This window comes from Cebus imitator, unplaced genomic scaffold, assembly GCF_001604975.1.
Source record: "Cebus imitator isolate Cc_AM_T3 unplaced genomic scaffold, Cebus_imitator-1.0 Scaffold150, whole genome shotgun sequence".
NCBI lineage: Eukaryota > Metazoa > Chordata > Mammalia > Primates > Cebidae > Cebus > Cebus imitator.
In genome coordinates this window covers 4,203,225-4,219,734 of record NW_016107465.1, presented here as the reverse complement: position 1 = coordinate 4,219,734, position 16,510 = coordinate 4,203,225, and the positions used below count along the sequence as shown (strand labels likewise).

The window sequence follows — 16,510 nt, the reverse complement described above, 5'->3', positions numbered from 1 at the left end:
AATTGCTCTGTTCCTGGGTTCTCAGTTTCATACCTGTAAGTGATTGATTATTCCTGTGTGAACAGCACATTTACTCTAGCTCCATGGATGGCTTTGAGATCTAATCAAAATTGCTTTATGCCTGATGTCTTTCAGATGAATGTTATAATCAGGTTATTACATCCATTTAAAAAGTTTTGCTGTGGTTATATGAAATTGCTTTGAATTTATAAATTAATTTGGTAGAACTGATATATTTATTATGTTGGGTCTTATAAATGGCATGCCTCTATTTTTGTGTTTCTTTTATACACCCTAGCATAGATTTATCATTTTATCCATATAGGCCTTACATTTGTCTTGTTAATCTTATTTCTAGATAATACTTCTTGCAGCTATTGTGGATGCAAGTCTACTTCCTCATATGTTTTCTAATTGGCTATGCTGGTGTACACAAACACTTTTCATCCCAGTGTGTTGGTGCTGTGCACAGCCTCCTTACTAGGCTTTATTAGCTGTAAGAGCATCTCAGTAGATCATCATGGGGAATTTTCTGTCCAAAAAAACCCCCATATTTACAAACAGTGACAGCCTTGTCCCATTTCCCAAAATGCATACCTTTTAGTACTGTTTTTGTCTTAGCAAAAACTTTTCACCAAGTTTGTTTCCTGTAGATGTCTGTGAGGTATATTTAATCAAGCCAAGAAGCTAAGCTAAGGAAGTTTCTTTCTATTTCGAGACTGTTGAGTACCAGAGGATGTGGAATTTATCACATGCTCTTTCAGCTTGTGAAGATGACTGTATAATTCTTTAATCTGTTAATTTAGTGAGCTACAGTGAGTTACTCTCGACTCAATCTTGCATGTTTTCATATAAATCTTACTTGAAAATGATGTATCTTTTACTACACTGCTGAATGCAAAGTGCTAGTTTTATTTTGGATTTTTGCACCTACATTAATTGAATTTGGTTCAGTTTTCCCTGTGCTTTATTTGTGCAGTTTGCTATAAGGATTATGCTAACCATATGGAATGAATTAGAGAACTTTACATCTCTTTTCTAACCTCTGGAATGGTTTACAAATAAATATGACCCTGGAAGTTTTTTCTTTTTCTTTTTCTTGAGTCAGGGTCTCACTCTGTTGCCCAGTCGAGAGAGCAGTGGTGGCATGATCACAGCTCACTGCAGCCTTGAACTCCCAGGCTCAAGCGATCCTCCCATCTCAGTCTCCTGAGTGGCTGGGACTACATGCACAAACCACTAGGCCTGGCTAAGTTTTTGTTGTTGTTGTTGTTATGTTTTAAATTTTTGTAGAGACAAGAGCTTGCCTAGCCTGATGTCAAACTGCTGGTCTCAGTGATCATCCCACTTTGATCTCCCAAAGTGCTGGGATTACAGGTGTGAGCCACCACACCTGGCCCCTTGAAAGTTTTTCTAATTGTCTTTGTCTTTTGTTTTGTTTTGTTTTTGAGACAGAGTTTCACTTGTCTTCCAGGCTGGAGTGCAGTGGTGCAATCTTGGCTCACTCCAACCTCTGCCTCCTGGGTTCAAGCAATTCTCATGTTTCAGCCTCCTGAGTAGTTGGGATTATAGGTGCCCACCACCACACCTGGCTTTTTGTATTTTTAGTAGAGATGGGGTTTCACCATGTTGGCCATGCTGGTCTTGAGCTCCTGACCTCGGGTGATCTGCATGCCTCGGCATCCCAAAGTGCTGGGATTACAGGCGTGAACCACCATGCCCGGCCTCTTTTTAAAAATAAGTTCTTGTCCTATTTTTTCAATTTCTCCTAAGATGTTTCATTTATTTACTTTTTCTACTTTTTATCAATTTTTACAATCCATATTTTTTAAAAGTCACATTTCAGCTAGTCTTTCAAATTTATTGGTTTGATGCTATACAGTTATTTGTAATAAATTATAAATAGTACTCTTGTAATTAAAAATATCTGTTATATTTGTAGGTATCCTTCTAAAATTATTCCTAATTCTGGCAATTTTTGTTAGTTACTTCTTGCTTTTTATTCTTTATCATAGTTTACGACGGTTGTCTTTTATTTTAAAAATCCTGTTTCACTGATCAAAATTTGCTTTGTATTTTACTCGTTTCTGCTTTTTACCAATTCCTCATCTTTCTTTCCTTCCTTCCTTCCCTTTCTTTCCTTCCTTCCTTTCTTTCTTTCTTTTTCTTTCTTTCCTTTCTTTCTTTCTTCTTTTCTTTTCTTTTTTTTTTTTTGTTTTTTGTTTTTGAGATGAAGTTTCACTCTTATTGCCCAGGCTGGAGTGCAATGGTGTGATCTTGGCTCAATGCAACCTCCACCTCCCAGGTTGAAGCGATTCTCCTGCCTCAGCCTCCTGAGTACCTGGGATTACAGGCATGCGCCACCATGACCAGCTAATTTTTGTAGTTTTAGTAGAGTTAGGGTTTCTCCATGTTGGTCAAGCTGGTCTCAAACTCCCAACCTCAGGTGATCTGCCTGCCTCGGCCTCCCAAAGAGATGGGATTACAGGTGTGAGTCACCGTGCCCGGCCTGGTTTATCTTTTCCTTAGTTTTAAATTTTTAATTCATCTCTTTTATCTTCCTTCTGAAAAGTAAATAAAATTCTATAAAATTTCCTCTAACATCCATTAGGGTAGAATTCCTCAGCTTTAGAGAAGTATTTTATATTAATTCTAAACAGTTTGCAATTTGTTTGGATTTCTCCTTTAAATGAGTTTAGAAGATCACTTGAAAATTTCCAAGTGGACAGCCTCTTTGCTATTGTTATAACATTATACAAAGAACACATGATCTGTATGATCTTTGAATTTTGCAAGGTTTTTTTGCTTCATATGAATCATTTATATGAATGTTCCACTGGTTTTCCAAGAGAATACACTTTGTATTCATGATGGATACGAAATATTTATGTTCAACAGTATCTTTCATATCTTGATCTACTAATGGGCAAGAGGTATCTGAGTTTTTTTCAGCTCTAATATTATACAGTAAAACTGATTTTTTTGAAAGTGTGCAGTTCTATAAATTTGAACATATGTATAGACTCATGTTACCACCACCATATTCAGGATACAGAAATGTTTATCACCAAATAACCAAAAAAACAAAAAAAACCTCCTTCTCACAGCCTGTTTATAATCAACTCCCCCCAACACCAACACCTGGCAACCACCAATCTGTTCTGTCACTATAGTTTTGTCTTTTCAAGAATGTCACATAAACGGAATCATACAGAATGTAGCCTTCTGAGACTGGCTTTTTCACTCAGCCTATGATGTTGAGATTCATCCAAATTGTGACATGTATGCCATCATATAGATGCATCTCTATCCAGTCACCTGTTGGAAGACACCTTGGTGACTATGGAGCTGCTATAAAGATCCATGCACAGGTTTTGTGTGAACATAAGTTTTCATCTCTAAATACCCAGGGTCATATTGTATGTGTATGTTAGCATTTAAAGAAACTGCCTGTTTCGCGTGACTGAGTCATTTTGCATTCCTACTAGTTGTGAGGAACTCCAGTTGCTCTGCATATTTATCAGCATATCAAATTGCAGATATATTTTAAAAATCTTCCACAACACTGTACGTATCAGCCAAAAGAATCTTTGTCCCGTTTACTGATTTTCACCTTGGGTTCTATTTAGTCTGAAGTTAACACAGCCACATTTACTCTTTAGCATTTGCGTGGTATATTTTTCTTCATCTCTTCATAATCTATGACAGTGTTTTAGATTTTGCAAATAGCAAAATGGGATTTCGTGTTTTTACTCAAGCCTAAGGATTCCAGAATTTAACCTGTTCATGCTTATTATGAGGAAGTAACTTGATCTTGCTATAGTGTGGATTTTAAAAATTTCTATGTAGCTTGTTTCTTTTTTCTTTCCTGTCGTTGGATCTAAAAATTCCATTCCCTCTTTCCGGGTAGTTTTGTAGCTATTAAAGTCATTGATATATATTTGCTTCCCTCTCATCTCATGGCAAATGGCAATTATGCACTTCTCTGGTCTGTTGAATTCAGGCATAGCCATGTGACTTTCTTTGGTCAAATAAATGTGAAGCGACATATGTCACCTCTAGACAAAAGCTTTAAGTCACAATATATGCTGCATCGCACTTTCTTTCCTTGGACACTATAACAATGTTCCAAATAGTGACGTTCCACCAGCCTCACTCCTAGATTGAGAGTGGTATTCAATAGAGGCCTCTAGCCAATCTGCCAAAGGCAAATTGTATGGGCACAAGTAAACCTATGTTGTTGAAAGTAATTAAAATTTGGGAACTGTTAATGCATCATCACCTAACCTATCCTTACTAACATACCCTTAACTTTATATATATTTTAATATATTTTTTCAATCAACACCTAGAATCAAACACTACCTATATCCTTCCCTTGAATAAGACAAGATCTGGGACAAGCTTTCACTTTCTATGTGCTGCCCTGCCTCCATTCATGTTAAAACCTAGAATTTTAGTTGGACGTTGTTTTCACGTTCATTAGTATTTATTTAGACGTTTTCTGATTGCAGGCAACTGTAGTGATTATAAAGGGGATTTGCAGGTCACAAAGCCAAACTAGTGTGTCTCATATCTTTATCAGTTTATTTGATTTAAACATCTTTCATTGGGCCGGGCACAGTGGCTCAGGTCTGTAGTCCCAGCACTTTGGGAAGCCAAGGTGGGAGGATCACTTGAGGCCAGTTCAAATCTAGCCTAACAAAGAGCCCATCTCTACAATAATTTTTAAAACCTAGCCAGGCCTGGTGGTGCATTTCAGCTACTTGGGAGGCTGAGCTGGGAGGATCATTTAAGCCCAATGATTGTGGTTACAATGAGCTGTGATCCCATTGCCACACCCCAACCTGGGCGACTTGAGACCTTGACTCAAGAAAAACCCCAAAAAACAAAAAACGACTAATGGATTCATTCTTCATTTTGTTTAGTTACTCTGAGAAAGATTTCTTCTAAGTAATTTAGTTGCTGATGAAACATCTAATACCAATTAATATCTTCCATTTCATGAATTTAAGCTTTGACTGAATCCATTCTGCTATACAGTCCACCTTCTGAGTGTTTCAGTTTTATAATCATATTTTTAATTTCCAGAAACTATAAATATTTATTTATCATAGCATTCTAGTCTTTAAGGACACAGTATCTTTATGAATTGCTAAAGATCTTGATTCATTAATTTAAAATTTTCATGTTTCTTCTAGTAACTATCTTCTTGAACAGGTTAATTTGTTTTAATTTCATGCCTCCTTTTATGTTACTGGTTTTCTTCAAATTTGATGATTCTTAGCTGCCCATATTTAAAAATGAGGGCCTAAGATTAAAATTTGAAGTGTTGTTTCTTCATCCAAATGGGAATTCTGGTTCACTTTCAATGAACACAAATGATTACAGGCACTTATACGGTGATTGGCAGGTCACCGTAGTCAGAGAGAGATCATGTGGGCAGCTTAACTTCAGTTCCTCCTTGTAGCTATTTTGGATGATTCTCTTATTCTCCGATCCCAGCTTTCCTGGGTCAGAGTTCCCACTTCAACAGCTGCTTTCTTAGCCTGGTGGTAAACTCCAGAATCAGATGCTCCAAAGATGAGTGCAATGGCTTAGCTGTTCCACCCTTTAATTAACTGGTACATCAAACATCTGCTTTTTGTCTTCCAGAAATTCCACATTGTTCAATTTCTGGTTTTCCAACTCTGCTATCATTTTTAATATTTCTCCAGTCATTTCAAAGGGATTCTAGAAGAGTAAAAGAATGTGTTCAGTCATCCATGTTAACGTTCTAGCATGTAGCTTTTAATCAGAATTTTCCAAAAAAACCCAATCATCTCCTATCTTGCTGATCCTCTGAAAATCAAGTGTTACTGTCTTGAGATTAGAGATTCTATAAAAACCCATTTGAAATTAGACTAACTCATTATTGGACATAGAACTGGATGGGTAAGCAAGAGTAATTTTTGACCACTAGTAATTATGTATGGATTTAAGGCAGGATGACAAGCTCTTTGCTATTATCACATCTGGCAATTTTCTTAAAAAAGTTCTGTTTGCATAGACGGTATATGTTCTGCTAAGTACTCAGTAAAGGTGCATAATACATGCTTGTACCTTTCTCTAAATCAAATGAAAATACTGTATTTCAAAATTAAATGACATTATTTCAGGTATATTGAAAGTTTAACAATCACATACAGGGCTAAAATTGTACATATTTAGCAGCAAAATATCCACATTTATAATTCCAGTGGTATGGTTTTAAATGTTTGATAAAATATATGTAAAATATGGAAGAATTTTAAAACTATGATTATGTGTATGTGTGTATGTCTTTTAAAAATCCGTAAAGAAAACTGGGGCTATCAGGTACAAGCTCATTTAACTTCTAACCCTTCCCATCTTTGTCTCTGTCCATACCTCCCAGGATCCCCCAACTCTATAATATTTTTTACATATTTTACGATGTGACCCCGTACCTGATTTTATTTTTTTAATCTATTTCTTTCCCAGATTCTCTAAGTTACTTATCTAACCATTTTGCACTACAGGTATGGGAGCCATCTCAAGTTCATTGAGAAATCAAACATGTACATCCCCAACTGTTCAGATCTGTTTCTTTCAGTCTTAACAACATTGAAGTATCTCAGGCTCCCTCCTTGTCTGAAATCCTGCTGCATAAATGAGCCTCTCCTTCTTTAATTGGTTCCTTCCTTTCACCTTACCAACATTTAAGTCCTTCTTACTCTAAAAAATTCCTCCTCAGCTAACTTCATTTCCTCTTATCATCCAAACTCCTTCAAAGAGTAGCCTCTACCCAGTCTTCAATCTCCCCTCAGGGCATTCCTGCCCCTCAATTTACTGCAATCTGGCATTTTTATCAACCAATTCAGTGAACTGCTCTCATTAAGGTCACCTGGGACCAAACTGCCAAAATCCTGTGGACACTTATTCTCTGTATTCTACTTCTTCCTTCCTGACACTCTTTCACTTGTCTCCTTCTCAGAATCCTTTTTTGCTTATCACTTAAACCTTGACAGTCCCCACAATTCTCTGTGTTCTCATCAACATTATGATTTTAAATATGATTTTAGCTACTGCTTATATGTGCTGATGACTTTCAAATTCTTTATTTCCATGTCTTCACATGCACATCCAATCATCTACCAGTCACTTCCTCCTGAAATCTACAGGTGATGTAAAATTCAGCCTGTTCCAAACTAAACTCTTCTTTCCAAAGCAGTTCTTTATCCCATATTCCCAGCCTCAATGATACCACCACTCAACCTTAGTCACAGAAACACAAATCCACCCTCTGCCTTTTTCCTTACTTCCCATAACCAAATCTTAATCGCCTAAATTAGATTAAAACTTACTCCCTCCCTTCATCTATACCTTATTTTAGATCCCTTTCTTGTCTTTCTAAGTCATAAATTATCAAATTGGCATTTCATGGCACCAGTTAGGCATTCCTATTAAAAAACGATTCTATAATCAAGTATATTTGAGAAGGGCTGCATACCATATGCCTGTCTTGAAGACTCAGAATGAACACTAGCCTCTAGCACCCCTGAGAAGTACTACTGTAAAGAAACCTGCTTAATTCTATTTATGCAGGGTCTGCCTTATGTTTGTCTAAAAATTATTTCAGTAGCATAGGAGAGGAAGTGGGAGGATAAGTCCTGTTTAAAAATCAAAGGCAAACACTCTTCAGAAGAGCATGATCTACATACTTCTTTAATGTATCAGCCTAAAGCTAATGACCTAAAATGCAAACCTAAGCACATCATTTCCATTCTTTACTAGCTCACTATTTACTGAAGAAAAAGAACCAGCTCCATGCAATGTGGATTATAAGACCCCATCTCATTCCCCTAGCTGCCTCCTTGAGTGACATCTGCCAGTGCCTGATGATGTTTCGATAACTCTCGACTACTTGTGTTTGTGGTTCCTCAAACACACATACTCACATTCATGGCTCTGTACTTCTGCTTATGCTATTCCCTCTGCCCTGAGTATCCTTCCCCTTCACCTCCTTACCCACTAGCCTCTAACTCGTTAAGACTTAGCTTAGGAATTAACACGACGTTTCAGGTCTTTAGTTGACCTTTCTTGGCCCCATGGTTCTCCTCCTTCTTCCCCAAACACTGACTAAACTCCCTCAGCATTCCCACCATCAAACATAATATGCCGTATTACAACATCTGCTTGTGTGTCTCCCCTTCACTCGACTGTTAAAGGGTCAAGATTACATCTTGTTCATTGTTTCATTCCCATAACAGTCAATCCATGATTAATGAACTCAGTAGTATTGTAGTAGCCCTTTTGATAACAATCAGGCAAGACCATCCAGAAGGAATGTGACACTCCAGCTTCTCTCTCATCTCATCTCTCAAGTCACAATCAGGTTGTAGGAAAGGTCTAATCTATGCATGTTTTACCAGGGAGGGGTATTTGCTTCAAAGATGTATGTTCATACTCTAACTCTGCCTTTAAAAAATTCAACCCAGGTGTGCTTTTTTGATAGTCCCATTCTTATCTACTTTAGTAGATAAGAGTAGAAACTGGAACAGGGAAGGAGTCAAGAGGCAAAGGAATTCTGCATCACCTGAAAAAGGCGTTCATTGGCTTTTTTCTCGGAATCTTCCTTAAGTGGTTCCTCTCTTAACAGAGAAACAGGATAGCTGATTAAAGCATGAGTTCTGGTTCAGATCCCAGCCCTACCACATATTTTCAGCTGTACAATTTTGGGAAATTCACAGAGGCTGTATCCTCAGACTCCTTACCTATAAAATGGGCATAATAATATTAATATACTTCCCTATTACAGCAGGGTTGCTGTAATCCATGAACATGGGTAAGCATCTAGGCATGTTTGCTGCTCTAGTTATATATTCAAATATGTCAATGGCTTCTGGCCATGTGATATATATTTATTTCCACATTTAACCAAATGGTACAATTATTCCATTTATTCACTCCTATCCCTTTCTAGTCATCGTACTCTGCTTTATTGTTTTCTGTTTTCTCCCTCCACAGAATATTAGTTCCTTCAGAGTAAAGGCTTTGTTTTGTTTGCTGCTGAAAGCCATAGCACCCAGAATGGTATTGTACATACTAGGCCCTCAGTAAACACTTGATGAATGAATGCTGTACATTATCAATGGGAAAAATAGACTAAAAGTTTCATTAAAATAGAAAGTATAGAGAAATCTTCCTTTAATGGCTTCCAATCCTATATTTTAAGACACCATACGCCATAATAAAAACATAAGAAAATTTATTAAAATTTAAAGGCAAAAACATAATTTCAAAATATTTAGTCATATGTCAGGTGTGATAGAGAATGGATGCTTTCTTGAAATTCAAAATCAGATCCAAGAGTATCACTTTCAGAATGTTCTAGTGGATTGGGTTTACTTTTATTTGTCTTGTCTGAAACAGTCACTATTTTACTTTCTTTCTTGACAGAAACATATTTTTTCAAAGACCGACTTTTACTTGGTTCATTAACCAAAGAACTAGTTTCCCCAATTCCTTTGCTTTTCCGGTTTTCAGGAGAGTCAGAGTAGGAATGCGGGTCCTTTCCAGTGTGTTTCTTACCAGAGTGTTTTTTGGTATATTCACCTGTTTTAGTCTTTTTCTCTGAAGAAGATCTGCTATTTCTGGACAACTCCTCTTCTTTTCTTTGATTTCCAGTTCCAGAAGTCGCATCTGCTAAAGAACACATTCTAGCAATGAATCCTTCAAAAGACTCCTGCTGCTGCTCAGTGGCTGGGACTCCCAGGTTGTCTTTGGAAGTTACCAAGGCCTCTGGAGTAGAAACTGGAATAGGGAAGGAGTCAAGAGGCAAAGGAATTCTAGCATCACCTGTAATTTTCTGAAACTAGAATGAAAAACAAAACAAAAATTTAGTGACGAATAAAGCCACGCTTTAAAAAGTTGAGTTCAAAACATCAGTGTTATTCTGTGACCTTAGAATTTTTCCAGGTCATTTTTCCCCTAAGTATATCTTGCCAAGTGATTGCCAACTTAGCTATATCCAGGGGTAGGTCCAGCACATTTTCAGACTTTTGTGTTTTATGTAATTATTACTCATTTCTCTCTCCCTCATTAAAAAAATAAAACCTTATTGTAGAAGAAATTAATTTTGTTCCTATCCTCCATACACATATAAGCAGTATCCAATTTGTAAGTAGACTGAGTTTTCAAGTCATCAGTTGCCAAGACCAGTCTGAGACTGGCTGAGTTGGGAGATGGGGGCTCCAAGTAAGTCCAGAGGAAAAGCAGCAGGGGATTCCTGTGGCAGACAGGTCTTCCCCTCCCATTCCCATAGCTAGATGATGCCTATAATATACTGCCTGTTGGTTACATATGGATTACTCATTTTGAAATATTATCTATATCAGTACTTGTACCTTCATTAGTGTTCCTTCATTGTAAGCTGACTGCATACAAATAGAAACCTAGATGAAATATGAATAGAATAGACATTTACAAAATTTAAAATTTTAAATATTTTCTCTTTCATTTCTCCACTGAGGATGGTCTGCTTTAAATCACAAAATTTCAAAAGAACTTTCTTATTTCTTATTTACAATATAATATAATGAAATGGGCACAAACTTACTAATCTCAGTCTTGGAAAGGACCCCAAAGATGCTTCTGGTCCCCAAGCATGTGAACAGATCACTTATTCTTTTCTCTCTGACTTAGTAATTCCCTTTTTGCTAATCACTTGTAGAATCATTAAGTTCTGTTCTATTCACCTACCTGGATATTTTGCATTTGCCCTAGGGCATTCTGCTTTGGTTCTGGTTTTTCTTCTTCAAGTGCCTTCTTTTCTTCTTTAGGTGGATTACTAACAGTAGAATTCATCTGGGGATGACCTAGTAATTGAAAATCTGACTGATCTATCCCAGCCATTGTGGCAAGCTGCCCAAGCCTGGTCAAGAGAAGAAGAGGAGGAAAAGGCAAGGATTACTAGAATCACACAAGGACAGCTTACATTTCCCCAAACCTACAAACATGAAATACTTCTAAAATCTTAAAACCCATTATCCTACTCCAGACCACACCCCCATCCCTCCCAATTTCTCAGACCTTCCCACATTTGTGCTTTGGGACAAACCGTATCAGATCATCCAATCCTTTAAACACTGTCTCTTCCCCGAGCAATGTAGTAGATACCTCTTGACTTCATTTCCCTTACTTATTCCCTCCCTATTTTATATAGTGTCTCAGTAGAAGTTGCAATTTCCACCACATATCTCGTGCCTCTCACCTTCATCCCCATACTACCACCTTTCCTCCAGTTCTCAAGAATAAGTTTGTTCCTTCCCTCACCAAACTGTTTACCTACAAATCATAACTCCATCAATTATCTATATCGAACTCTCTCTTTTAGTGTCTTCTGTCAGCAAAATCATTCCTGATTGAGGACCATTGATCTATATCTCTATCTACCCTGTAGATTAATAACAATTGTAATGTCTAAGACAATTTTAATTCAAACTTACTTAACAAGCAAAGTGAATAAAAGAAAAATTCCTATAAATTCCTGAATATTTTCAATTAAAACTACTTTCAATTTAGTCTTTAACAAGAATTACACCTACCAGTTACTCTATCTACAGGTTACTCATTTTTTCTTATTAAGAGATGGGGTCTTGCTATGTTGTTCATGCTAGCCTTGAATTCCTGGATTCAAGTGATCCTCCTGTCTTAGCCTCCTAAGTAGCTGGGATTACAGGTGCAGACCACTGAGCCAAACAGGTTTACTTTTTCATATTGGGCCCTCAACCAAGGCAGGTGTGTCATTTTGCATTTCTTTTAAAATTAATTCCACATTTAAAAAATCAAGTGTATTACTTATAATTACACAGTAAATATGACTTAAGGAAGCTATAAAAAATGCTCAAGTTCCTCAGCAAACTACCATTAAAGTCATGGAGGGAAGAATGTCACAGGGAGAAATTAACTAACCCAGCATCTTTAAGGAGATCCAAGAAAGCATGAAACTTCTGAAAAGAATTCTCAATGCTGCCCAAAACACCTTCATCATCCAGGATCATATTTGTCAATGATTGTGCATGAAGGGCTTCAGACAAAGAGAAATTTATGTTTCTTAACTGGGCATTTTCATGTTCTAGCTGTAAAAGAAGATTGAAAATGTGTGACATGATTTTCTCTCATTATCACCAAAATATATTTTATGAAACTAAAATAAAACATTTAAAAAATATAATTAATTTACAATTAATCTAACTCTCTACCAGTAAAGACAGACCATATTACATAACAATCAAAACCTGGAGACACTTGACAAAACTTCCTACATAAATCATTACTTCATTAATGGTATTTCAAAAACATCACATTTCTAACAGGCTAAATTCATACCTGGATCATTCTATATTGAAAAATAGCTGTTTAAGGTTTCCTTTAAATTAGACAATGAAATATAGAGTAAGTATATTACAATATGGCTGTTGAGGACTAATTTTTGCCACCAAGATACTTAATATATACATTTAAAAGTCTCAAATCATACACAATTTACTAACTGCACAATTACCAATATTCCCCCTTTGCTTCTTGAAAACATGTACTCTCCTGCACACCATCCACATTTGTCATCTATTTAATACTACACAGAAATCTAACTCTAGCATTTCTCTGAAAGGCCATGTGTTCACAATGTGCCTTTTGCCTTATACAATCAGGTCTTCAACCTTTGCTGAATGATTACGTGTCTTCCAAACCAATGCAACACTTTCAAAAATTCCTCCTTAAACTTACTTTGTAATAATAAATTATAGTTATATAGAACTTTCTAGCTTATCCCCTGCTCTTATGCACATTCACCTAATTTAGTCCTCATGGTATAGATTTTTATCTTTCACTGTATTCTTACCAGTTTTCCATTATCTTTCATCTTATTTATTCATTTTCCTAATTCACCATCAGTAGATAGTCTCATCCTCATCTTTTACATAATTGTATATACAGAATAAGCCTAATAAATGCATTCTTGAATTGAGGCATCATGAACAGAAAATAAGTTCCAGTCATATAAAAGTACAGGAAAAGACAACAAACTTTAATTTTTACATTTCTAAAAACATGCTTTTTGGAATATAGATCACACGATCATCAATATAAGTAAAAAGAAACATTAACATAATGTGACTAATTTGCAATATACTATATTCTCTCACTTTAAAGTTTATAAAGTGTCTGTATGTATGGCTTAAAGTTAAACCAAAGCAAAAACAAAAAGCTCTCAAAAGGTAAGAAAACTTTTATTTACCTCACTGACTCGTTTATCAGCCTTAAGCCTTATCACTCTTTCCTCCTTTAACTGCTTTAAGCACTCCTCCAGTTTTTCCTAGTGAAGTAATAAAGTAAATATTATAATTAATTCACAATATGATCCCCAAAGCTCTTCTAGCTGTTGATCTCACCAAGTGTTTAGGGACAGAGCCAGAAATGAACTCAGATATCAGGATTATAGCCTACTGCTTGTATAATATCATACCATACTAGGGAAATTAATTACTAAAAACATATCAAATTCTCACATTACAGATTTATTTAAATCCCACTCTTTCCAAAATAAATTTGTGACAGCTCACTATAGAAGGCATGCATATATTTATTGAGTCAGAAATAAAAATTAAGGCTATGAAAAATAAATTCTATTCTCATTTGTGGATCCCTTATAATAGGAAGCCCTATTAACACATTTAACGCACCTCAATTATGTAAGAGCAAATTAAAAATCAAGTAACCAATTAAAAGGGACAGGGATCTTTTTGATAAAGACTGAAGTATAAAAGGAATTAGACATGAGGGAGATTCTCCAATTCCTTCCAGAGTGTTGAGGGAAGGAACTCTCCTACATACTTACATTAGGAAAGGAAATTGGTACCGCTTTCTGGAGTAATCTTTAGTAAATACTACCAATTCTGTGCCTGGGAATTTACTCTAAGGAAATCATTAAACATGTGGACAAAGATTTGTCTACCAACATAATGTCACAGGACTGTTCATAACTAATCCCTAGAAGCCAAAAGCCTCCAAATTGTGATTGGTTAAAAAAAATAGCACATCCATATGATGAAATGCTCTATGAAGCCACTAAAAACAATGATATGGGTCTTAACCAGAGTTAGTGAATGGTCACTTTTTTTGGGAGATGGTCCATAAGCTAAGTAAGATTCTCTGATATGGAAGAGCATTCAATGATGTGACAAAATACTTTGATACCTTTTTAAGATAAAAGGGCAAATTACAAAATATGCAGGTGTGTATACCATGCAGAGGTGGTTTTCATTTCCCTGAATGTTTTTCACGATTTTCAAACATTTTCTCAAAGGGTGTATATTTTCATATTCATAACATATGTTTGAAAAATCAGTAAATTCCCTAATAACTACAAATTCTTTCATGTTGCATTATCAGTTAAAGCCAACCAAGCTTTTATGGGAAAAAGGAAAAAGAAATTGCAAAATTCCTCTACTTACTATTTACATAATGGTTTTAATATTTAGAAAGTTATCAAAGAAGTTCTAAGCAAACATGCAAACAAGCAAAAAACTCATCATAATTGGAGAAAGACTAAAATCCTCCATTCCTAACTGGTACTAAAAAATCACACCAAAGCACAATTACATGAAATTGTTTCTCCCTCTAGTGGAGGAAGTCAGAACATAATGTTACATTTTTATGAAAGGGCTCTCCTTATTACTCCTTTAAAGAGTAATTCACTCTCCTTAAAGAAATTAAGGAAATACGAAACAGAACAATTAGAAAGTAAAATCACTTAACATTCCACTACTTAAAAACGACTAATGGCAAAGTTTTGTAGCAATTTTCCTTCCTGACAGCTGCTCCCTTCTTCCCTTCTGTATGTGGACAAGTTAGTTTTTTTTCTGGAGCGCAGCCCCGGAAATGTCAAATTTTATCCTGTACAACAACACTTGAACATCAGAAGCTTGACGTGTACAGGCCCATTATATGCAGATTTTTTTCAACCAAATGCAGATCAAAAATAGTGTTCTCCGACGTAGAACCTCATAAGGAGGACTGACTTTTTATGCATGCTGGTTCTATAGGCCAACTGCGGGGCCTCAGCCCCACAAATCCATGTGTACACGGTTTTGGGTATATGCTGGAGAATGGGGTCATGGAAGAACCCGAGTACACTGAGGGCTGACTGTATATCAAATTTTATGCTAGATATTCTTCCATTTAACATTGAATCAATTATTTCTCATCTGATAAGAGAGCTCATAACTTTGACTTTTGTAGTGGGCTATAAAATATTTCACTGAGCCTGCTTATTGGTTCATGTAATCATTCCTTTATGGCTAACCAGGCTGTTTCCAACTTTTCAACATTAAGATAAAAGAACCACTTTTAAGTATGAAAGCTTTGTTCTCCCATATTTAGAATAACTTTCCTGTAATAAATTAATAAAAAACCAATTTTAGGTCTAGGCAAACATTTTTAAGGCTCTGCGATACCTACATCCAAACTGCTTTCCAAAAGATTTCTAAGATTTTATACTGCTATTGGCAATGAAAGAGTCTATCACTTGGATATATCACCTCTACTCTAATTGTTGGCTTACCTTCCCATTTAAATAAGTGCAAGATATTTGAGAGAAGGGAGTATATTTTAATAAGTGTTTATCCCCAGCATCTGTGCCAACCACAAAACAGATAACCAATAAATAATTGCTGAATAAAGAAAATCCCTGCCAATGTAAGATTTATGTGTGTGTGTGTGAAACACAGGATATGTGTTTTCCTCTAAAAGATAAAAGCTTACTGTCTTCTTTAAATGTGCATTTCTTTGCTTACTAATCAGTATGTACATTTCTCTTTTAGGTTATTTTTTTTGGAAATTCAGACTCTCTCAGGCAGTTCTGGCCCTTCCTATCAGCTGTATAACCTTGGGCAAGTTGAGTAACTCTAGGCCTTAATTTTCTCATCTATAAAATGGAGATAAATTCATGTATCATAGGGCCCTTGAAAGGAGTAAATTAACACACATATAAAACTGAGAAGAGTGCTTGGCATACAGAATATGTTCAATCAATGCAAAATGAATAAACACACAAATGGAATTAGTAGAGAAGAGCTTAAAATGAAAGTTAATCATCTCCTCACTCACATATACAGCTTCCCAGAGGCAACCATTTCTTTAAGCAGGTTTTTAATTGCAAAATATGCTACACATATTGAAAAGTGCACAGAACACACTATCCAGGAACACTCATATAACCATATACCCAAGTTTGAAAGTACAACCAGCCAGCATCTCTTCTACTCATCACAAGCTCCTCTCCTTCTCCCAGAATTAAACACCATCCTCATTTTCCTAATAATTCTTTCCTTTATATGCACACATCCCTAACAATCTAGTTTTGCCTACTTCTAATTTTATGTAAAGGGAATCATAGTGAATGCAGACTTCTATATCTTATTTTCCTTTCAATACTGTTCTTTTTTTT

The 16,510-nt window shown here is 35.9% G+C and overlaps 1 protein-coding gene and 1 long non-coding RNA gene across 8 annotated transcripts in view; both read right to left on the bottom strand.

The window, feature by feature from the left end:
* LOC108314356 overlaps positions 1 to 1,189 on the bottom strand; it is a 19,821-nt gene extending 18,632 nt beyond the window's left edge. The window contains exon 1 of the long non-coding RNA XR_001829430.2: positions 441 to 1,189. This is a non-coding gene — a long non-coding RNA (uncharacterized LOC108314356). The remainder of the gene's footprint in view (positions 1 to 440) is intronic.
* A 3,714-nt stretch (positions 1,190 to 4,903) lies between these two features.
* The window catches only part of CEP78 (centrosomal protein 78), a 35,377-nt gene continuing 23,770 nt past the window's right edge, over positions 4,904 to 16,510 (bottom strand). For 3 of the 7 annotated variants that reach the window (XM_017543266.2, XM_017543267.2, XM_017543268.2), the window contains 5 exons: positions 13,301 to 13,378; positions 11,974 to 12,140; positions 10,762 to 10,933; positions 10,407 to 10,454; positions 9,252 to 9,874 (listed from right to left, as the gene is read on the bottom strand). In XM_017543266.2, coding sequence (XP_017398755.1) covers positions 9,308 to 9,874; positions 10,407 to 10,454; positions 10,762 to 10,933; positions 11,974 to 12,140; positions 13,301 to 13,378 — 1,032 coding nt within the window. In that variant the 3' untranslated portion in view covers positions 9,252 to 9,307. Of the gene's footprint in view, positions 5,734 to 9,251; positions 9,875 to 10,406; positions 10,455 to 10,761; positions 10,934 to 11,973; positions 12,141 to 13,300; positions 13,379 to 16,510 lie in introns of those variants that run through there. The other 4 variants (XM_017543269.2, XM_017543270.2, XM_017543271.2 and 1 more) reach the window with 2 other exon arrangements.